Source organism: Bombus vosnesenskii, unplaced genomic scaffold, assembly GCF_011952255.1.
Source record: "Bombus vosnesenskii isolate JDL3184/JDL3185 unplaced genomic scaffold, Bvos_JDL3184-5_v1.1 scf7180000013264, whole genome shotgun sequence".
In the NCBI taxonomy this organism is placed as follows: Eukaryota; Metazoa; Arthropoda; class Insecta; order Hymenoptera; family Apidae; genus Bombus; species Bombus vosnesenskii.
Genome location: NW_022882924.1, coordinates 11,138,158 through 11,162,875, shown reverse-complemented (window position 1 = coordinate 11,162,875; position 24,718 = coordinate 11,138,158). Strand labels below are relative to the sequence as shown.

At 38.8% G+C, this 24,718-nt stretch overlaps 1 protein-coding gene across 1 annotated transcript; it reads right to left on the bottom strand.

The window, feature by feature from the left end:
- Positions 1–6,227: 6,227 nt before the first annotated feature.
- LOC117237720 lies at positions 6,228–16,899 on the bottom strand. Its single transcript, XM_033502012.1, has 3 exons — positions 13,918–16,899; positions 8,362–8,641; positions 6,228–7,366 (listed from the first exon to the last, which is right to left on the bottom strand). Exons 1-3 carry the CDS (start codon positions 14,051–14,053, stop codon positions 6,268–6,270), a joined length of 1,515 nt encoding a protein of 504 aa, XP_033357903.1. The 5' UTR covers positions 14,054–16,899; the 3' UTR covers positions 6,228–6,267.
- Positions 16,900–24,718: the final 7,819 nt, after the last annotated feature.

Genomic DNA, 24,718 nt, shown 5'->3' with positions numbered 1-24,718 from the left:
TTGGTGGTTGAAGAAGGATGCTAACCGCCCTTGAGTGAAAGTTGTTAGCTATAAGCGTCGTTCTTGAGAAAAGCAGATTTCCCGTATCTTCCCGTATTACGCTCATTATCACAAATCTTTAACAAATACAATCGGATTGAATGACGACAATTGCTTAATTACGACTATGGTAGAATCTAAATTAAAGTGTTAAGGGATTTTCCCAAAATTCCAAAGCGAAGGCTCCGATGTCCTTTCATCTCCGATTCCATCGCAATTCCGCTTAAATTAAAAATGATTGTTACGTCGCGTAACACTCTACCTGGCCCAGGCCACACACCGCGGGCAAGATGGCAACCAAATGTCTTCGGATACTCACTGCGTACTCTCAATAGTCTCAAGTATCTTCCATAAATCTTAGGAATTTCCTATTCGAGGTCCTTCAAACTGAACAAACGTCTGTTTCCGAAGCATTTCTAAAGACCTTTGTCTACTACGGCTTGACAAGGGAAAGTTGGTTTTTCTCACGTATGATGCAACTTTCCTCCCACGAACCACTTTCTCTCGAGGGCGGTTAAGACCCTTCGTTTAACCAATTAACAACGAAGACTATTTCCTTCATTCTGTTAGTCAAAATCGTCACCAACAAATCCGATGGTCCCGTGCGCTAGACACACCCATCCTTAGCCTTCCTCCGCCACAGCATCGTCTCCGAACATCACTGATTTTACATCCTTCGAACAGTCAACATCCTTCGACCGAGTTTACACCGGAAGATCAGTCTCAATCAAGCATCTCGTCAAGCGGTCAGCAATTCGAATACAGTGAGTCGACACATCCATCCGTATACGCGATAATCCGTCTAGAGATTCAGGTCGCACTCATTCGTAGTCATCTCATAACAAATATTCATTTTGTGTTACACCGAAGTTGTTGGTTTGTGAAAATATATAATAACCTGTTAGCAACAGCGTTATCTTTCATTTAACTACCCTTATTATCCTAAAAGAAATAAGGGATCGAGCGATTCGCGGCGTCGATTAGCAAATCGTAACGGGAATTTACGACTCCCGTTGGCGCGCTTCTTCGAGATCGCGTCTCCCCGCGAACGTGCGAAAACAATGATTGATTCGACCAGCGGCGCGGTCTCGTTCGTCCTGGTTGAATGTTTTCGTGTGATGTGAACTGCGGTTCAACGACGGATTTCGCGAGACCCAAACTTTGCGTAAAGTGGGAATAGTTTTAAGGAGAATATTAAAAATGCGATCTAAGGAATTCTTAGCAGGCAAATTAATTTTTAAGAGTTTTTTAATGAACATATTGCCTGCATTACACGGAACATTTTGAAATCTCCTTAGCACTTAAATAAGATTTGATTATCACGACTATATTCAAATACTTTCGTGAGGTATTCCATGTAAAATTGTAGAAAATCACAGACGTGTAACAGTCTCCGTTACCAAATTAAAGATATGTTTTAGGATCCTATTCTTCCGTGATAAGTTTCAGAGCATTTATTTACATACGGATTTATTACGATCCTGGCAGCAATATCTTAGGTCCGTTTGTTTGCTCGTTTAGTCAGCTGGCCGTTTTTGCAGATTTGATTTTCTTCTTTTTGGAGTAACTTTAGAAATAAAATATGTTCCTGTCAACTGTGGAATTCTATTGTTCACTATATAGTAATCAAGCTTCTTCTGCGTTTCTTTTATATTATTACAAAAGCTATTATTTCAAATCAATTGTCAATTAATTATTTCTGTCCTATATCAAAATAGTCAAGACAAGCTCATAAGCATAGGAATTTAAACTATATAACGCTATTTAATTGCAGCACTATTAAATTTTTCTATCTCTAATCATTTTAAGTCATTATGTATATAAGTGCGTCCATTTCCATAAAATACTCTGTACTCGCCATGCTTCGGCATTTTATTTGTATTGCAGATAAAAAATAACTATTTAAAATACTCATTTAGTTCAATTACTTTATTATTTTACATCCTAGAGTGGAATAACTTTTCGGGGTATTTTAATTAAAAACATCTTTGACCATATTAGATTAAATTAGAAAATTACCGGTAGAACTGCAATAATTTTATTCTTTATATTCATTAGAGGCTACATATAATGCAATATTACAATATGTTACATAAATAATGTTTACGTCTGACACACGCAAGTTGTGTACATGAAAAACCCTTGACTCCTACGAGATACCGTTGTCAAGGGGTTAACCGGGGCTAGGCTGACGTTTGAACAGTTCCGTGATGATTCGCATTTACCCGGAGGCGAGCAAAATCGCAATTTTGTGAAATTTAAAGAAACCGAGCTATTTATAGTGTTATCGTTAAACTACTATTTATGCAATAATTATATTTTGCATTATTTTCATGCAAATTTATAATTTTGCGAATTAAAAGAACAAATGTAGGATAGGAAATTTAATGCATTTTATGTATTAAATATTGTATAACATACTACTTTGAATATTTTATATATTTTTTATGTTATCTGAGATTCTCTATATTCCTCCATCTTCAAATTTCCCATAAATGCATAAAAAGTAAATAGTCCAGCTATGATAAACTATTATTTGATCCTTAATAAATTATCCGGGACTCGGTTGATGATCGAGTTCGTTGGTGGTTCACACTTATCTGGAGGCGAGAAAAAATTAAGAACAGAATTTAAGAGAACGTGCGCGTGAACGAGTACCTCGTGCGATTTACCTGCCCTACCTACATACAACATAGCGGGCGTCCCGTGCTTACCACTGTCCCGATACCTTATCCAGCCGATCCGTTCCACTTGCTGCGACTTATTATTATCCAGAACTGGGTCGATCTTGATGCGTTCCGTTCACCTAGGCTCCGCTTACTTCGTTAACCCTCTCAGTCTCATTGTCTGCTTTAGCGGTCGATCTGACAGCGATGAAACCGATGCAGTGAAAACTACGAAACTAGAGAATTGGTATGTAAATTATGATTCGATATAGGAGGAGGGTTATTTCGGGTTTGTTAACGCGTTGCATCTGGGCGTGTAGGATCGTTGCGATTTATATTGAATATTTGCATATCGCGATGTGAAATGGCTCGTTTCGAAGAAAATGGTGGCTGCTAAGTAACTTTGTCATGGTAGATGATAATTGAGAGGCTCAATGCACAAGTAGTATAAGCGTTTTTTTTTCTTCTGTAACGAGAAACGATGCATAATATTTATATTTACTTGCAGAATTTTCTTATGGAGAGATATTGATAACTATAACGAATACAAGCCACTGCAGCCTGATTTATTCAAAATTTTGTAACTAAAATAAATTTTGTCAAGAAATAATTAAGTGTCCTGATAGTTTTAAGCGATAGAATGTATAGTAGAATGTTCTGATGCTTGAAAGCATACAGATTTATGTAATAATTTAAATTTATCCATACCTTCCTCAAATTAATGAAAATTTTGTCATTTGTATCAGCTTTTCATTAAGCCCTTCAACAAATATAAAATTTGAATTTTCTAATATATTGTACATGTAGTGTATCATTGAATGTTTATTATGTATCAAAGCATTAAGCAGGTTTAAATTGAAGCGTTGGCGCAGAATGAACGCTAGGGATTTATCTACATCTTCATCATTAGTTAGTACTCGCCATCACGCTAGGAACGAGAGTAAATAACGCTTATCTCGATAATGCGGACCATACTTATAGCGCGTGTAAAGTTGTTGCTTTGAAACGATCCGCTGGAAACATCACAGAAGTTTGTCGTACATGCATACATGCCCTATGTGTATTCCAGATCTTGTGATAGAATTTCCATGAAGAACGCTCAAAGTAATGACTGTTCCTTTGAACATAATTTTCTGCGTGTTTCTACGATGAACTGTGCACGTTGGTGCATACATATGTATAAAACCATTCTTCTATTTTCTGAAAGACATCTATAATTAAATTTTTGTGTTACTTGTGTTTTACATTTTTGTAGAACATAAATCACAACATTTTCGCAAGATCAATATTAAAAATGTAGTAATTTAATAAATATGGAAGACAATTAAAGATTACAGCAAAATATTCAATTTATTATTACTTATTATTGATTCGAATTTAAATGACTCTAACCTCCACTTCGGCCGATATCATTTCACCTCCCTCCCATCAAAAAAGAGATAACATTCAAAATTGACGTTCTCTTATCAAATTCGATATTCTTTCTGCGCATGAAAGTTGTTACAACATCTCGCTAATTGAATATCACAGGATTTATATATCCGGCTCCCGAGTCTAGTCGGTGAATATCGACCTAAAAGGATCAGCAACTCTGCTGGAAGTCCTCGTGTAACATTCTATAAGAAAAGCGAGAGAGAATTTGAGGGAAGCTCGCAGTTGGAAGTCACTTATCTCTTCTCCAAATAACATTCCGTGTTATCTGCATGTTTGTCTAACAAGCATGTGGGACACGCTCTGCTCATGAGCTATTAAATTTCGTTATGACCTTGCCGGTCCTTCCACGTCGCTTTATGCGCATCGTAAAATTTATCTAGAGCTGTGGGCGCCGTGGATTTCGAATAGCGCGCTATTCAACCCTTGTTTACCACTGTAAACGCTGCCCCGAACGCCGTGACAAGCACCTCGTTTCTCTCTATACCGAACTATTGGGTTGGGGTTAGGTAGGTGATTGCGGATTTTGTCAATACCACCATTTTCATAATCATTTCCTTTTTATGATTCTTGGTCTAGTTTCTTGGTCTAGTTCTAATTTCTCTGAGTTGCAGGCAGAGGAGACAAGTATTAGGTTGGCACAAAGTGATTGCGAATTTTGTCATTAGGTGGTATTGACCTCAGAGAATGTTATTGCAACTCAGAAAAACTAGAGCTAGACGAAGAGACTAGACCAAGAATTATAAAAAGGAAATGATTATGAGAATAGTCTATGAAGATGCGTTGAGCGTGTATTTACGTTCGCAATATTGCCGTGAACCTTTATGAAGAGGTTTTGCAATCAAAGGGGTTAAGAGGAGAAAATGATTAAATGCGATTAGACCGTTTAATAAAAAAAGAATAATAAAAGAATAATAAAAGAAGATAATAATGTGAATTTAGAGTTAAAAGACTGGAATATTGATAGGTTTCGCATTCACGGTCACAATACCATGACCTTTCGTAGGGACGTTTTTCAATAAAGAGAGTAGTCAATAGTGGAAATTGGTCAAATGTAATTTGTTTTTTCTGTAGATGCAAGAATATGGTATAATAAAAAAGGTAAACAACACTAATTCAGAACTATAGGACTAGAATATAAGTAGATTTTGCATTCACATACTGTTGTTATACTCGTTCTCGTACTAGTTCATACTGTTCACGCTACTGTTGCATTCCTTTGTGAGAACATTTGACTATTAAAAGACTGGCCAGTGAAAGAGGTTGCTTAAGTATGACTTGTTCTCCATTCTCACCACACAGAAAAGAAAACAACACAATAAAGGAGGTTAGCAACGCCAATTCAGCGTTAAAAGCATGAAACATAGATACAATTCGCGATATTCTTCATGAAAACAAAGAATAGATTTTCTCGTTTTGGTAGCCAAAGAGTTATAATTTGAGCGCATCGCGCTTAAAGTGATGCGACGTGCTAGACAGGGAGAAAATTTCCCATGAGTGCATTTCATTATCATATCATTCGAGGTACCGGCGAAGTATTCGCAAAAGAGTGAAGCGAAGTTTTTTTATTCTAATTATAGTAGTTATATTCTCCAAAGCGGCATGAATTGTTGCTTTTACCATGTTACAAGTAAATTTGAACGAACGTTTGATCTTTGTAAGAACGGCGTAGGTTACAAGTTGCAAACGTCGCATTGTCTTCTTATCTTATTTCCCAGAGGTAATGCGGAGGTGCATTGCTGAAATAGCTCGTTCGTGTCCCTGATTTCGTGTAATCTTCCGTTTTAATTATACAAATTTCATTTCGCGGAACGGTGCCCGTTTGTATCCAATGTTATTTTAAATATCTTCATTTTGCATAAACAGAGAATTGCGAAAGAAAATTTTCGAGGATTTCAACAGGGGAAAGATACGATGAGCCTACTCTTGTCGATTTTATAAGTTTTAGAATGCTTAATAGCTTAAAGGAAACATTTTAACGAGTTCCAAAATATAAGATAAGAGAACTCTTTAGATTCAAGGACATTTTAATATATATAACTCACCATATTCTTCTAATAAGGAGATGAAGAATTAATAAAATACATCACAATCGATTAATTCTATTTTATTATATACATCATTCTTCCCGCTACGTGAATGCTTTGAAGTCGCTGAAAAACGTCCTCATCCTTCGATTAAGTTCATCCGCGTACCTCAATGCGGATTCATCGACCCTAACGTCCCCCATCATAATCTCGCAGTCCAAGTGTCTATCATCACAGGCTCTATGATGATGCTTTAACACATCTTCCGGATCAAAATGGTGCGCCCGTCTGGTAGATGGATTCAGTGTGGTCAGAGCGTAATGATTGTGCACCGTTAACGCGCGCCTGGTCGAGACAAAGCTCTTCACCGAGTCACCTTCTGGCGAGATGCAAGCAGTTCTGATTGTGTCCAGATAATCCAGATCAGGCAGAATATTCGCGGAATTGACCTCGAAGCTAGCGCGGTCGGTTTGATTTCTGGTCTGCAGCTCAGGGAAGAAATAAACGTTTCTAACTGAATACGAAGCGAAGTCCTTGAAGTTTCTTCCAAGCTTGATCCTCTCGTCGAGCAACAGCTCATACCAGTTCTTTCTTCTGGCCGGAACGATCGCCTCGTCGATGTCGATGGGCAGCACGAATTCCGATCGATGAAGATTATCGTAGAAGCAGTGATTGTAGGGTATCAGCTCCATACGTCTCTTGATCCAGATGTCCTCGCTGAGAAACCGCCTTCTAGCGATCTTCTCGTTCGGTAGATCGCCCGGCAACGTCAGATTGAACCATCTGATCACGTTCGATCGCTCGTACAGCCTCAACACCTTCAACACGTTCTCGTGAACATTGAACACGTAAAAATAAAAGTGCTCGGCACCTAATATTCGGTGGAATTCGACAAAAGCGACGATCTTCCGAGAGATGTCCTCGTCGAAGTCCAAACCCTTGATGCAAAGTGTGAACTGACGGCGTCGTTCCTTCGCCTCGTTCCTGTCTTCCCCGTTTATCGTTAAACTATGACTAGCATTCTGGTGGCAGGGCTCCAGGCCTACGTACACCTTCGACGGCTCGATCGCTGCATCCGGTGGTAATTGACAACCAACGAGGATCCCCGCATAGCTATCTACTGTCTCGCCCCACTCGTCCAACCAAATCGTCGACACAAGTGCCTCCACGCTGACAGCTCTGCCACGTTCTTCCTCTTTGTACCTGAACGAACAGAGATTATATATTTGATAATATATAGATAATATTCAATATATTTAGATAAATTTCAAAGAACATATCGCGACTTTAATTCAAGAAAGTTTTTGTATTAAACGATCCTTGCTACTTATATTTTCTTACATGTAAATGAGCAGAAACAAAGATTATTAAGTCTCGTATTTTTAATAAAAGAAATCTTCCTCCCCGTGTCTGAGGAACGTGCAAAATCAGTAATTTGTGCTGAATCTCGGAATATTCAGATAGGGGCCAATGTTTTTTGACTGAAGGAAGTTTAGTTTCGTGACCGAATTTACATAATCGTTCGAATTATGAAACAGCTGCCTGCCCCTCGAAGAAGGTCTAAAGAAAGTTTGATAGTAACCAGGCAAGAAGTTAGATTAAAGCAACTGTTCATGGATGATGAGTGCGGAACTCGATTAGCCCTATCTTATTATATGTCGTTGGATTAACTCGTTATTTTGATATAGTATTATCCTAGCAACTTTTAGGCAAGAGGCTTTTAAGGATGAAAACGATATGGCTTTGGAAACACGGCGAAATTTCCGAATTGTCAAAAGGATCATCTGTGGACTGTGTACTTACTTATGCATACTTATGCATTTATGGAAGATTTAAAGATGTATAAATATACAGAACGTGCATAACATATAGAAAAATATATAAAATATAATGCAATAGTACTGATTATAATATTTAATAGAAAAAAGAAATCTCTATTTAAGAGTTCTATTCCCTAGTGTTCATAGAAATATTAATTTCCATAAAGATCCGCAATCTAGTAATAATATGGAGAGTTGAAGATCCACTGTGCTGAAATTTACAAATTTTCCATATAATTTTTTAGACCGTGACCATTTAATTATGCAGAATCGCGATCAACCGCCGATACCAGGGCTTTACTGTATACCGGAAGTAAGAACGGTTGAAGTGACTAGAAAAGATAGAAAGGCTGACTCGCTCGCGAAAAAATGTCTCACCAGACGGTGCAGAAAAGGCCAGAGGTCGGTAGAGGTCCACGTTTAACGCCAATCACCCTGAGGCTTGGGTAACCGGCCACTCTCAGGTCCAAGTGGGCGCTGTACAGGAAGAGCTGTCCGGGGATTGTCTCGAGCCACTTCTCATCGGTTAACTTGAACGTATTTAACGTCGTTCCATACGTTCCATTACCGTCGCACTCCTTGGAGGGTCTGTAATCGAGTGCCAATCTCCGCGCCCATGAGTAAGCCACGATGCTTCTTGTGCCCGGGGGTTCGCCACCTGGAAAATGTGTCAGGGAGATTGAGATTGTGATAGTCGCGTAACGCATGCTACACTCTGCTCATTAACGCGGAAGCGGCGGTAGCGCACGCTTTTCGGCTAATTAATTCGATACGAGCTACGTACGCGATGCGGGTTATTAAATGGAAAGCTACATCGCGTGAAAGATAAACCATGGTCGCTTAAGTATTTACGGAGGCTCGAATGTATCCGCGCTAGATAATTAAGTTCGTTTTTCTAGGTAGCGTTTATACTAAACATCGGTGTAATCTTTTAATGGTGTACGTGGGTTATGAGTTATACTCACGCATTAATCTTGATATTGATTTCTATGAGTATTAAGATATTTATGAAAGAATACATATTTAAAAACTTTTAGGGGAATTATTTCAAGTTTTGAGAAGTATGTATCCATTCCTCAATTAGAATTATTATTTTCGTTTAAATTTCAAATGTTTGAATGAAATTTTTAATGACCTGTTGTAGTAAACGTATAAGTAATTAAATATTACAGAATTTTTTTAGTTCTGGTGAAAACTTAGAATAGTAAAACTTTGACATGAACTCAGATAACTTAATTCACTACGAAGATTTACTACTCTTGCGTTATTAACTCTTCCACTGAATATATTCCGGTGATATTCGCGGAAAATCAATTTTATCGCAATAATTTACCGAGGTAAAATAAGTTTGTTTAATTAAAATTTATAGCTTTTGCTAGCAATAATTGATTGAGCCTACACTCCCGCTGTGCAAGTGAAAATAATTCTAACTAACGGAAAACCCACATTAAAAGATATTGCACCTGTAAACAGTTGATTAACAATTTCCTTTATTATCAATCGTGTAGCTATGATAGTGTCATCGTTCCCTGCGAATAGAAAGGAAGCCTAGACACCTCGACGATCTTTTACCGGACGGAAGTATTACGTCATCGAGCGAGGCCGGACGCTGTACGTCGTGAATACGTTTACGTGTCAGTAAACGATCGTGCTACATTTAAATTGTTATTTCCATAAATTCTCGGTAATTTCTCTCTAATTCCTGTTCTAAGCGATTTCGAAACACGTCACTGACCTCCGATAAGCATCGATTAGCTACCTATATAGAATTTCAATTGCTCTTTTGGTTAATTGCTCTGTAATAGCAAATATGCTTTAACGTATATCGAAGGGAAACTCGTTTTGCGTAAACGTCACGAATGACCAGGAGTCATGACCACTGGCTACCCTGATCGTACTTTTATTCCATTTTCTGCCATCACGATCGATTCGTTTAATGAATTCAATAGTGAGATATGTCATTTGTTCACGCACGACGAAACGTAAATAGAAACTAGCCGGTTGTCAATTCTACGTGACCGTTTATAATCAGTGTTTAAAGCGTTCGTTAACTGTTAGTTGTAGAATGAATTTTTATACAACTTGCTTCTTACATATTAATTTGACATTTATATTTGAATTTTTATTTAAACATACATGTAATTTTTCATATTTGAATTTAATTATTTAGATTTAGATTCATTTTCAAGTTTAAATTCGAATGCGGCTTTTCAAATATGAAACTAGTTGTTCGAGTCAAAACCTATATTTAAATCCCATTTTTTCTATATTTAAATCCCATTTTTTAAAACGAATGCTTTTCTCATTTATATCAAGTTCTTAAGAAAAACTTGTCTTAGATTCGACCAAATTAAGCCACCACCGTAAATACTTTCCAAAACTAAAACTATTACTTCAGCAAAATAAGCACTGACAACTGCTAAGCAAACAAAGATACTCTCATTACAATGATTCCCGAATTAATCACGACCGTTAAGCCCAAGAGGCACGATACGTGAAAGGCACGTTTACGGTTAATATTTCACTCCTTTCTTCTAGCCCTATCACTTCTTCAACCTAGCATAAATCTGTACTCCCAAAGCATCTCACACCTGTGCACATAAAATATCCATCTTCCGTTAATTCTCGAATTAAAGCAGCTTGGCCGACCAATTAAATCCATGCCCTTCGGCGTGCGATCGGTGTGCGAATGTTTCGATCACGCTTTCTGTCTGTTTATCTGTTTCTGTCTCTGTCTCCATCTCTGTCTCTGTTTGTTCCTCTCTCTCTCTCTCTCACTGATATCCCAGCTTATGCATCCTACTATGTACAGTGTACAGTCACTGTACAATCGTTAAAAGTTGTGTCTACCCTTGACCCAACGACTGCGTATTACGCTGATGCCGCGTACCATCCAAGCCTGCCCTTTAGCAACTTTGCTTCCTGCTTTCTCTCGGAGACGCCACGGTTCGCTAGTTTTACGAGAAAGCGAATTCTGCTACACGGTAACCGACAGAAATATGAGAATGAACCGACGACGGTCGAAGAACTATGAAGAGAAGAGGCTTCGAGGCTCACATTTTCCAGTAACTCGCAGAGGTGAAATAGTTGGAGAACGAGAAGAAAGAGGGTGTTACGTGGAAGAGGAGGCAATCGGTAGATGAATCGAGCTGTAAATTATGTCACCTAATGAAGTCGCTACCGCCAAGGAACCGTGTAAAGATTTGTGTCCACGATAAGCCTGTGTCACCGCACCGCGGTTGATTTACGGCCCTCAAGGGGCGAGCTTTTTGTACGCCATTCCACTCGACTCGATTTCGACGGTTTTCTCAGGGAATTAGTACGTGCTGGTGCTTGGAGATGATAGTTGTTCGGCTTTGGGTTTAATTAATTTGGAAGACGAAGTTTGGATTATCCGATCTGATTTCTGATCTGAAATCTGATTTTAAAGTTTAGAGTAGGTGTCGATGCGATGAATGGTGAATGTTTTAACGTGTTATATCAGTCATCATATTTGATTTATCGTTTGTTAATTATGTAGTCTTGAAGTTACAATTTCCCAGTGATCTTCATTGTAAGATTATTATTTCACCACTTAAAAATTAGTTTAAATTGTTGGTAGTTGATTTAGGACTTTGAATCATTTTACACAATTAATTGTGAGTGAATTCTGAAGTTTTGAATTATTTGAAAAAATTAAACAGAAGATAAGATATAGAATTTTTTAAAAAGCACCTGAAATTATATACCGATATTAAATTGAAGTTCAAATCTGCCAATTTAGGCTTAGAAAATCTCTCTGGAACTATTCTTTCCCTTATTCATGGATAAAGGAAAATTTCAATCCACTGTACCGAAACAGAACTGCAAATCTGTAGCAAGAGATCTTCTGATTATTCAGCTACATTGGTCATGAATCATAATAGAAAATTTACTTTTATCTTCACCGAGATTCCTCTTATGCAAGCCTGTAGAGTATAAAATGAAACGTTCGATTTACATCGAATTGCTGGCCGAACAACTTATTTGAAGGAAATCTAACACGTTGCTCAAAGAGAAACAGCGGGCTCGTTAAAATTGACACAATTAAGCATAATCGTTCGAACTATGAATTAATGGTCGGTTGAAGGCATTGGCATTGAAGGCAAGGTCGGTGTGGAATTTTTCTATTCTTTGTCGGCTAGAGCCAAGCGCTAGGAAAGTATTCACTAGTAGGAAGTAGTGCGAACAGTAAAACACAAATCTCCTACTAAACTTCGAACGAGGCTATCCTAACACATGGGAATGGCTTTTGCGATTGTAGAATCTTCTTGTAGCGTATCAATCGCTGTGTCAGCGAAAGGACTCGAGCATTTCGTCACTTTTACTTTTGTCCGGAGCTCCATTTTCGTTGCGTCAGCCAGAAATACCTTTCTCTTGAATTACGACCGGTACTATAAACTTTACGATTTCATAAAGATGGTGAATAATTACCCTGGCTTGGGTATACTATGTAGTAGGAATTTAATATAATTTAACATCACATAACCTTTGTATCTTCGTGTTTTTTAAAACCGAATTTACCAAGAGTCTAAAATTATTTCTTGATTTTTAGTTATATTTATTCAAAACGCTATTTATAAACATTAAACAATAAATTTTGCCAACGTAATCATGATAGTCATGTCTTATCCGAACATAAATAGTATATTTATGCAAATTCATATTTGTATACTATATCGTATATTTTTTACAAGTAATAATGCTAATAATATTTCAAAATGCCGTAAAATACATAATAAATTCTGAAAAAAATTTTACAAGTGTTCGAACAATTTCGTGAGTTACTGCATCTGTCATATTCCTGCAGAGGAATCTTAAAGTTATCTTGTTAAATATTATGCAGATCAAAAAATTCCTAGTGCTACTATAGAAGAATATAGACTTCCTCATAGATGTAGATATATGATTATTATTCTTGTTCTTTCATCTTGATCTCGCTAAAAATTGTTCGCTCTCGTAAAGTTCTTCGAAAGAAAGATGTATCGATATTTGACGGACACGCTCAGGAAATTTATGACACATTTTGAAAAGCAGCGATCAACCCATCAGGAAACTTATAAATTTCTCATGGTCCCAGATCAAGGTACTTGTACTTTGCACAGCTTTGATATGCAAATACTTAGATATAGGAGAAGATAAAAGTTGCACATTTGCATATTTAAAGAAGCTGTTATCGATGATCTTTGACTCAGAGAGCTTTCATGCTAGGAAAATAAATTCGAGATTCTTGCATGGCGGAATTCACTTAGCTCCGTGTCTCGTGAAATATTGCTTTCAAAATAAGGCAAAGAGGATATTTAGTTTGCTACATAAAATATTCCAATAAGATCAGACGCCATTCCTTATCCTATAATTAGATATTCGCTAATTACTAGGTATACTTTTGTACATATTTTTACTTCACAAAATATATTTAATTAGATATAATTACATTTTAGAACAACGATTCTAAAAATATCTCAGAGATGTCAAGACTGAATCGAAAATTTAATTTTCTTTACTACTTTTTTTCTTATACTTAAGACGTCTAATTAATTTAAGACTGAAATGTCAATAAGTATTCTTAGAAAAGTAAAAGTAAAAGGAAAGTAAAATTTCCATGAATATGGCGTTTAAATTTAAGAACTTTTTATTCTTCGACCACAGATACCTATTCACAAGTTTACTCAACGCGAAACTTAACTAAAATCCCTCGCAAGGATTCGAAAGGGACAAAATCAGCGGTGTCTAATTGCTTAGCATGAAACAACCGAATAAAAAAGGAGATAGAAAGAAACAGAGAAAAAATAGGCATTGTTAGGTGGCAAAGGCGCGTTAGTGGGTACGGGCTGCGAACCGTTCAGCGATAACGAAAGGGCAAGGGTCGCGCGCTGCTGGAGGCGAAGGAGCGCAGCAACGGAGAAAATTGCTTACCAGGCGTAGGAGGAGGATCCGCTGGTGGATCCGGGAGTTGTGGCGGCGAATCAAGCAGAGTCAACACGCACAACGCGGTGACCAGCACGGCGACTAGGCCTACTCTGCATAGCCTCCTGGTTCCTGCGACCGACATATTTGCTCCCGTCCGTAGTCCCGCGTGATCGGTCGAGCGCCGCCGCTCGACTTTCGATCACCGCGCGAGCCTCGAAACGCCCTTGAATCGATCCATATTTAATCGCGATTTGCAATTCAATTCTCAAGAATCCCAGGCTGAGGAATCTTCCTGAAGAGATTAAAGTTCGTAAAGAACCAACGACTAGCCCTGGTAAAGACTATCGCACGATGACGACGATGAAAGTTGTTGATAAAGAACTAGGAAGTATTGAGAATCATTTTTTCGTCGTTAACCAGTCTCATCGTCGATACCAATGCTATGATCGCAAAGTGGATGTACCGTTGCATAAGCCTGATTCAAGTTTCGAAGTTGCGTAATCTTCGGTAGATCGATAGTAGGATTGAAATCGATCCGCGATAGCGTGACGCATTCCCAGAGATCGCTTCGAATTCGTAGCGACGGCAGAGCGGATCGATCAGCGGGATCAGGCTTTTCTGGTTCCGTCGACTGTTTTGCATAACACGCTCCGCTACACTTTCATCGTTCTTAATGCTCCTCCACGCGGGTCTAATGATCTAGCAGAGAAGCCGCGCGACATATATACGCGGCCAGCCGCTGACTGGTTCACTGGAATCGCGGAAATCTGGATTTATAGGATGCGGACGCCGCTTTAAACGCGATCTTGGCGTGCGTAGCGGGCATTCGGCGCCGAGATTGAAAGTTGGCACGCGATTCGGCTTTCACGACTAGTTATTCTTGACCACTGATCGACGAACTTTCGACGATTTCTCAAGTCGATGACGGAACCTTCTTTCTCTTTTCTTCGCGATCTTCTTCCTTTGCAGATGTCTGATTGGCGTACCCTCCTGCAACCTCGATCGATATCATCGAGCAATAAAACGAACTCGTTTTGCTTTTGAAATCTTGGAGATCGGCGATCATCGCGCGTAACCGTGAAACCAACTCAAAGGACGATCGGTGATGGCTGGCCTTCTCGGAAAAGTCGTTTGCCAGCAAATCGACAGACCGGTACTCGCAAACGAGACGCGCAACCAGCCTGTTTAATAATCGCGGCCGACGTGTGGGTTCCAAGGTGAGCACACGAATCCGTCTTCCCGAGCTACGTAAAAACGAGCGTGGAAGCTACACGACCTCCCACGCGACGCTCCAGCTTCTTCGTAGGCCGGTGGACCATGTATGGTCGTGCTGGTAGCTCTTTCAGGGAGCAACTCCCTGGGACCGTCGATAATCTAATTAACCCGGTATCTCTGTCGCTTTAAGCGTTTTTTGTGCACCACCGTTTCTTCTGCATCCCGTCAATCCTGCTCCCGGTCGGTTCGTACGCTTTGCTCGCCTCTTTTCCTTCCTTCTTCTCCCCTTGTTTCCTTGATAGCTCTTTTTTCCCTCGTGTTCTACGTCTAGTTCTTTCTCGGCCTATTTGTAACACGGATCACGAATCAATGGATCCATCCATAAGACCATCGTTACCGAACAATGGTGTCGACGGATCGGCGCGTATCTCTCATATCGATTCACGCTAGCGTGACCATTCCAAATTCATTCGCCATCACGTTCAGTTTCGCCTCGGAACGATGATCGTGGAATGATGCTCGGTGATGAGATTGCGTTTCTTTGTCGCTTGAACCAGGCTCCAAGTTCTCGACACCTTTCTGTTAATTCGAACCGTGAGAACAGATCTCTCGATCAACGTTCGTTTACGACGAGTAAAATTTCCCGTTCGAATGGATAGATATGGGTCTCTATATGTACTGAGCTTTACTTATCGTTAGTTAACGAAGCATTAAGACTTTAAGAGGATTGTAATATTCGTGTTTCTATCTGGCCACTCGACTAGACGTTTTCCGTCTTGTTTTTATCGAACGTCTCCTTTCTCGATCAGCTTGACGTTCGAACACGATGTCGATGGATATAGTATAACGTCACTTCCGCTCTTCATAGTCTAATGAACCGACCAGTGTATAGCCGCTCGACATGGATAAAATAAATCTAAACTTGGACTCGTCAAGTCTTTTTTTCAATCGTTCATTGCTTCAGACGACCACCCAGTAAAAACGTATTCCGTATTCACAGTAGCGAATTGCTTTAATGAAACAGCGGGGCGGAGCTCGCGGAGCGTTCCAGTTTATAAAATTCACCTTTTGCTTCTGGACGGAACATCTTACTCCCCTTATCTACACTTCCACATCCTCTTTTTCCACTTATTCGTCACACTATGATAGGGACAGAGCTAGAACTAGTATCTCTTCTTCTCACGATCCATAGTTATCCAGATCGATCGAATTAATTCCCGATTAAATTGAACCATCGCAGAGACGTTCCGATCCACGTGTACTCTTAATCGCGAATTATATCGTTCCTCGATCGAATTCCATCCTCGCGATTCCTATTACACCATAGCAACCACACCTCTACATCCTTCGCTCGACAAATTAACACAACCGCAGATCCTCAATAATCATGTCTATTTATAATCTCGATAACTCTATTGCGTTCTTAACTGCAATCTGTCCATTTCATACATGATCGAAACATCCAGAAATTGGATCATAATTACGATATATCTTAACCCTCCTCGTCCTTGTTCCACTTACGAATCCTAGAAACCTCAAAGAACACGCGTATCCGTTAAAGAACTTTCTTTAGTTCTGTCAGATGTAAGAAGCCAGCGAAAAACACGTGGCCTAGTGGCCCGGTCCCGTCACCAAAACACAGCCGGTTCCCGTGGAACGTTCGGAGCGCACGTGGTCGCCGGATCGACCGAGCGGATTGGTGCAATCTCGCCTGCGCGAGAGTCCGAAGCGTACTGCGTTCGAGCGGGAGGTGAACGCGCCACCAGAGCCAGCTCGAGTCCCGACGTCTTTGGGCCCGTTGCTTTAGCGTTGCCTCTCCAATGCGCTTTGCCTTGCCCCATCCCTACTCGAACTCGCCTCGCCTCGGCTACAACCTAGCTCTTCCTGGCTATCCTGCCTCGAGATTCTGCTTAGCTACTCTGTTCTGTTTCTCTTCGAGGCCGGATAGTTAGTTGACTTTACCTTGTCGTAGCCTTGCGAACCACGCCGCGTCTTCTTCGCTTCTGTTTTCTTTTCATATTTGCTACTGCTACACACAATTATACTTCTCGTGGATATTTCGCGTGACCGTACCCTCCTGTTGCGGTTTCGATGGTGATTTTATTGGTGATTAAGATGGACGAAAGTTTTTCATAGGACATTGGCGAGGTTTAGATGGAGAGTTTGGGAAAGGTTGATGAGAGGCGTTGATTGTTCTTGGAATGTGTAGGTTTAGATCATTGCTAGTGAGAATCGAGTCGTTATTATACATGGCTAAGTAAGTGAGAAATTAAATGGAAAAGAATATTAGATTTCTGTAACAATGAAATTCGCTTAAGAGAAAGAAATTGTTTATATTGTATAAATAGAGGTATTATGCATATCTTTGTGAGGGGGGAAATCTCAATATGTATGTCTAATTACAATTCGAAAAATAAATTCGAATCGATATAACATCTTAGATTTATTTATATATACACCGAAATCAGACGCCGATGAACATAAAATTATTACGAAGTATTCCTTCGCAATCTAACAGATTGAATTGTAACATCTGAAATATACAATTTAATTATATAAATTTTCTCAATCTTCCCTTTTCTCCATAAACATTTCCATTGTTGCAGATGTATATCATTTTAAAGCTGAGATTTTTCTTTTTCACAAAGGTATAATTTCTAGTTTTTGACATCTAAATCTATAAGTACACCCTTTTCAAAAAGAAAAAAAAGGAAAAGAGAAACAGTGAAACACAAATCATCAAAAATCGTTGGAAAACATTCCCCATGTTACAACCTAATAGAATGTCGTAAAATCGTTAATCGTTAATCGTTCGACGTTTTTCCCGTCGTGAAACGAACTAATCTTTTTCCCTCGGTGTCCCTTGTGATCGACGATACCTTTCAGATTGCGGCACGTTCTTTCCCCTCTTCCAGTCGATAGCTTAACGTCTCTTTTTTCCACCGTCTCGCCGACCACCGCGAAGCATCCGCCACTTGTTGTACTTGTCAAAGCGTATTGCACATTGACCGATGGCAGCTGCCTGGTGGTAGGGCCAGCCACGAAGCGAGTTTATTTGAACCGTTCTAGTCGGTGTTCATCCGACAAGTCAGCCAACCTCGAAACTTTCCCATCCCAGGAAATTGCTTGGAAGTTACACTTCGCTTGGAAGTACAACCTTTAGCGTTAGGATTAGCTTAGGTAGATAGAACGGCTTATTATAGCCGGGATAGCGGTGGAAGACGCGAGGGAGTTGATGTCGAGGGCAAATGAAATTCGTAGGTGCAAACGTTTCGTTGCGGCGGCTGCCGCTTAATGTTTGCTCTGCGAAAGAGACTGATGACTACAAGAACGATTCGAGACGGTTGTCCGTGAGGAGCGTAATTATTCTGGGGCTACCCGGAGATGCGAGTCGTGTTTCAAGGCCAAGGAAATTGTAGTACTACCATAAAGATTTCAGTCCTGGAATTATACATTTCACGCGTACTTCGATATATTTTATTATCTTTTTCTTTCGATAATAAATGTACGTAAATTATTGGAATATTAAAAATTAGAGGAAGCGGAAAAGTGGAAATTCCAGAAATCCGTACTTCAGTTGTTAGTTTAGTTTTATTCGAGTCGTAAACCAAATGAATATATTTTGCTAATCAGTAAAACTCACTTTTTAGCTAGACGTAGATATTTGTTAAAGTAAATAGATTAATGTAGTAATTTCATTATTTATTTCCATGTATTTTAATCATGACGATAAAGATGTCAGTTAAAATAATAAAAGGCCTTAAAATTTCGAAGAACATGCACTTGACTTGAAATGATCTTGAACTTATGAATTTGAAAAATCTCTTGTTTCTCATATTTGTCCTTTCAAAACAAAGTTCAAACATTTTTTCCCATTATTATAACCCAGTAAAATATGAAGATATCCAATTTAAACGGGACACTCTGTAGACGTATATGCATACTCGATTTATGAACTATTTAAAACAAGTCTAAAGGCTCGAACGTATGATTTCCATTAGCAATACCAGATACGATCGCATTACATCAAATCGAAGTCAAAGCAAAGCACCAATTAAAACGACATGAACATAATCGATAGGGACGTCGAATCATGTATCTGCATGATTCCATTTTCCATTAAAAGAAAGTATAATAGAACCAATTTCCTGGATATCTGTCGTCTCTGGGCCGGTCGGTAATCGTACGTGCCATCGTATGATTGTAATCACAGCTCTCTGGTGGATTCTATCTATGCTTTGAAACGAACCAGGAATTACAGTCGGGATACTGGTGTCAGGAAGTGAAAGGGCGTGATGCATAAGTCATGAAACGGGAACAGGTGAAATCAATCAAAAGCGTGGAATCGATTTCTCTGTTGGCAATTACACGCCGGCCAGTAGATAACGTCTACAAAGGTCAGACAGCGGCTGGTTACGATCGAACCTCTTGGACTTAGAGGCCGATAGTGCTCGTGGCTTAGCTATGTTAGGGCAAAGGTTTACGACACATGCTCGTGAAACACCGATGCTTTTTTTCTACCCTAGGCATCCTTAGCGTTTACAATTAGCGTCGGTTTAGTTACGTTGTGTGCATTCTGCCGTGCAAGACCTTTATTGTTTGAAGTTTTTAAGATTTCGTCTCTCTCGTTCATTCCACACTGAGAACCTTTCTAAAGGATAATAGAAAGCAATTACAAAGGAATTCGAAGACTGACCATATTAAAGTTAATGATCGGGATTTAAAACAGAAATTACCGGAGAAATTTTGTCCATTAAAGGGGACATCAATATTACATTGTTTTTTGCGAAGAGAAATTTTCTTACGTATATGTTAAGAATGATTGGTTTATCAATGTTTAATTACATCTTTGAGAAATCACTGACGAAACAACATGCGTAATATGTAAAGATATGCGCATAAAGATGGAATATTTTAGTAATATTTATCAAAGATAATCGTACTGTTGCATTTCATCACATTGAAGAATGTCTCAGTAATTTTTGGAAGTTCTTTTCGTTTATGAGAGAAAACGCTGCAAAAATTTACAAAATTCATAGGATGTATAGAAGTCTATAAAATAGTTAAAGCATAGTACTCGTTAGAATATTTGAAGGGTAAACCGTATTTCTACTTAGATTTTTTATTACGTTCATAAACATATAAATTCATATAAATGTCTGCAGTCTAGTCGTTAAACATAGTAACAGCCGCATTTAAAATACCTTCTTATAAGGAGGCATATGCGTTGATCATACTCACACTCTCCCAAGAAGACAAGGTCCAGAAGCGAGTGTCAGTCGCCACGGCGAAGAACGGTTGCGTAATCCTTCGGTCTGGCGAACGACCGTGGAACGACGTGCGAAGAAGAATCGGTGACGGGACACTTCTTTCTCCGTGACCGGTAATGCACCGTGTTCGAGGGGAAGGCGCGCGTCGTCGCATTAGGGAAGCGGGCGTGCACTCGCCGCGCGTATCTCGTCTGCTCCACACAAGAAACAGCGGCTGCACGCATCCGCGGAATACAAACGACAATCATTCCAAACTTATTATAGCGCGTAAGAAACTCATAAATGCTTATGACTTTGCTACTGCTTTTTACTCTAACCTTCAAGCGATCCAGTTAAAGGGCCGTTCGTTCGCTGCGATTGACTGGAGTTGGAAGAGCAGACGAGGCATAGAAAACGATGAGGATAGAAAGAAGAACAAGGGAAAGCGAATCTTAAGAGCGTAAGAAGTTAGTTCGTATTATACAACAAGGGAATATAATTTTCTACATTATTATAATTCTGATCCAAAGAGAATTATTCTCAAGACGTGCGAATGAGAATGTTAAAATAGATTAATCGTAAACGAAAACATGGTATAATTTAGAATATTAAAAAGAGGTCTTGGTTAACGCACATGGAGGTTAAAAATAGAAGACACTTGACAGTGTAATAAACTAGCTAGTTGGCGAGGCAACTTGACCGTGATACGACACGTTCACGAGCGAATAATATTCTAAGTACACCCTTCGATCACAATTTCTCCTCCCCGTAATAACCAGCGTGCAAAAATTGCTCGCGATTAAGTCGCAGGAGTTGCCTCCGTTTCTACGATCGAGCAAATCACCATTACGCGCCGGAAAGTATTCACCGAGATTGGGTCCTTAACAATCATCGGGACACGCTGAACGACCGTACGAACGCAGCTCCCGGGTAACTCCACATACGATGGCATCCACGGCGAATCCCTGCAATCGCGCGCTTCCACTTTTATCCCCGTCCTGTCACGACCAGTCGCATCATTAGGCCATTCGGTATTACAAATGACGTCGAAGAAGCTCCAGCGACCGTACTCTCTTCCTTTTGTTCACTTCCCTCGCTCTTATCTGCCTCCACCCGTTCTACGACGTTCCATCTCTTTCTCCATCTTCTCCTTCGCTTCTCGTTCCATTCTCTATCGTTTTCTTCTCTCCTTATATTATTTTGTTTCGTTTTTCATCTTCTTAAACCTTGGTCAGATTAGTCAAGTTACCTGAATTCAAGTCATTTGAGTCTAAATAACTTGAAACCACTTTAACAATTTGAATTTGTTATTTATATCGGTGATTTGAAAGGCATAGAGGGTGCTTTTAAGTTTCTGTACTTGCCTTTATTCGTTAAATAATGCAGGTGCTCGATTTTAAGAACTTTGAATTTGCTTAATTTGAAATAGTTTGTCAATGTTAGCTTGGCCTCTTAATTCACTTAAACTATTTTTTCAAGACAGAATTGTATAGAAAGAAACATACATCTTTTGGACGATTTAAAAAATTTCGTTCGACATACAAGGAGTTAAAGGATAAAAATCAATCTGAATACGAAACTACTTCAACTGCTATCCCACAAATAGTGAAGTACGTTCTTTTTAGGTCCTTATCGTTGAATTGAAGGATCATATACGGTGTCGAGAAAATATGCATACATAAGCGAGTAAAACTTGGCCGCTCGAGGCACCGAAAGTCTCGTTACAATAGCGTTCGCGGCAACGTTATGAATCACGGTGGCGAGCACCGATTAAGAATTTCAATTTGCGCGACACCGCGGGAGATCTGTGTCGCGTAAATCTCTGGCAAACTACTCGCCAAGTGGAAAAAGAACGGACCAGGGACAGGGGTGGACATTATTCACGTGTAATCTGGCCTTCGCGCTCTAAAACGCAGGATTTATACTTACAAGAGTCCGCGTGCCAAAGCGGAGAGAAGAAGCTGCCCACACAGGTAGTATCGGGAGAGATGCGGGAGATTGTGTAGTATGTTTTACCGTGTCGCAGCGTGAAATTCTACAGCCGCGACGTGGTACCGGTGGAACTTCCAATCTTCGCGAGAACCGACAGAGCAAAAACGTTCCATGTGCCAAACGCGGAACAAATTCGTGGGACACGACTTTCTTCCAGCGCCGTGACCACGATTATTGCCAGAGTTTACGCCAGTTTTGCGGATATAACACTGTAGGAAACAGTGTAATGTTCTAAAACCATGAAGAACCAATGGTCTTAGGAGTTTTAATGCCCTTTAAATACAAGGTTTTTAGGAGGTATCGTTGGATCGTTCATAAGATGAAACCTCGTACTTATAATATTACAATATTATAATATGTAATACTGCTTCATACTTCTTCTTATACTCTATGGGTATTAAAAAGGATACATGTTTATACGGTCATGTAGGTTGTAAAATTTATGTCCGCAAATTATATTGTTTTCATAAAAAGTTACACGTAATTGATTTATTGAAACAAAATTAAAATGAAGTCTGAACTATGAAATTCTAATTAGAAAATGCCATCAGACTTCATCTATTACTCATTGAACATTCATTTCATTGCCTATTCATTGAAAACTAAAGGCCTCGTTCATTATTCTACTAAATATTCAACTTCTCGATTGGAGCCAATAATGAGAAAATGAGTTGGGGCATGACAGGACGTAAAGTAAATAAGAATTTATTATTTCAAATTTTGTGACATTTTGAAATTTTCACATTACATTTACGAATATTTATTGCGATTCTTTACGACAGAATCTCGAATATTATTCGCGTATACATAATATATAATTTTATCGTTCACATTAACATCGAAGAATTAAACACGATTTAAGAGGAAGTACATCAGACAACTTCGTCTGATAATTGCTTTCGTCGTTGGGAAATCATGAATAATTTTAGATACCGTAACTACAGTCTAGTTTACGAGTAGACCGAGCATTTAAAGTTCTATCGGAAGACTTAATAGACATTGGAGTACCGATCGTTTTACACGAGCAATAAAGCATGTCTATCCTACGCCATTTAAATACTGCTTGAAGTTTAATGTCAAGTCGAACTCGACGAGACGTTTAATTACATGCCCTTACAGCTCTGTCATCTCGTAATACACCTGGCTATCTCATAATCGAAATTTACCATGAATCAACAATAAGCTATCCGCTAATACTCGATCAGTCAAGAATGATTTATACCCAGCCCCTTGTTCATGGCATGCAAACTTTCGCAACAATCAATCTCGGACTAATCTATACCCTAAGAGATTGGACACGAGTCCAAACAGACCCAATCGACTGCAGCTTCGACATCTGCCACTTGATGCTTCATTATACTAACAAACCGGGTTAACGATAGGAAAACCACTTCGGATAGCAATTTAAATAATAAGTTACCACATACTATATTTTAAAACATCTTCTTTTACAAATCACTCATCTTCTCTGATAGAGAACTGTAGTATGTATCATGGACCTTATGTCATTCGTTTTATGAATTTTTGTCAAGATTTAGAAAATTTACCGTATAAAGTTTAATATTTTGCACGATACATTGATAATTCAGTAATTTTTTAATAATAAATTCAATGTTTTCTATAATATTTCAAAAATGTACTTATTTTTCAATATAAAAAAAATATATAATGTAGTAAACAAATATATCGAATGGATCTTATTTCATAATTTTTGTGAATTTGTAGTTTCCTAAATTATAATATATTTCTGGAAGATAAATTTATGGAAGATAAATAAATGGAATTTGTTATTCGGCACAATATTTTTGAGAAAGATTATATTTACTAAATGTTTAGTAATCTCTATTGAGTAATGCTGCTGGTGTTTGCAGGGTAAATCTGAGATCTATGATAACGAACTGGATTGAATTAAACACGTAAAAATGTTACAAGACCGATAACTACTCGATCGTTTACATGTCGCATTTCATATGCATCTCATGCATATCTCATAACGATGATTTATGCACTTTTAGAATTCCAATGGTACATTCCACTTAGGTGTCTTCTTCTTCCACATCGTATCACCATATTTATAATATTCAAGAGCGATTTTACCAAAGAAATATAGCTTCGCTTTATGAAATAGTTAGTTGTGTAGTAAAAGAGAATACGATTCGCTGGAGCACGGCATGAAACCGAGAAAAGGGCAAACAATACAAAGTATGGCATGCCTTAACAAACCCAATTACGATTTTCTTTAAAGCAGAATTCATTCTTCTTTATAGCTTATTAACGTTAAATTCTATCATATATGACGACTATTAAAGTATTCTTTATTACTCCTAGTGTCGTGTAATTATTGAGCAATG

What these genes read in the sequence shown, in the direction of transcription:
- LOC117237720 (XM_033502012.1), bottom strand. Translation starts at nt 14,053, where the DNA reads ATGTCGGTCGCAGGAACCAGGAGGCTATGCAGAGTAGGCCTAGTCGCC. An exon ending in GGATCCTCCTCCTACGCCTG is followed by an intron (nt 8,642 to 13,917) that starts GTAAGCAATTTT and finishes CACATTTTCCAG; the next exon opens with GTGGCGAACCCCCGGGCACA. An exon ending in GGCCTTTTCTGCACCGTCTG is followed by an intron (nt 7,367 to 8,361) that starts GTGAGACATTTT and finishes CTGTTCGTTCAG; the next exon opens with GTACAAAGAGGAAGAACGTG.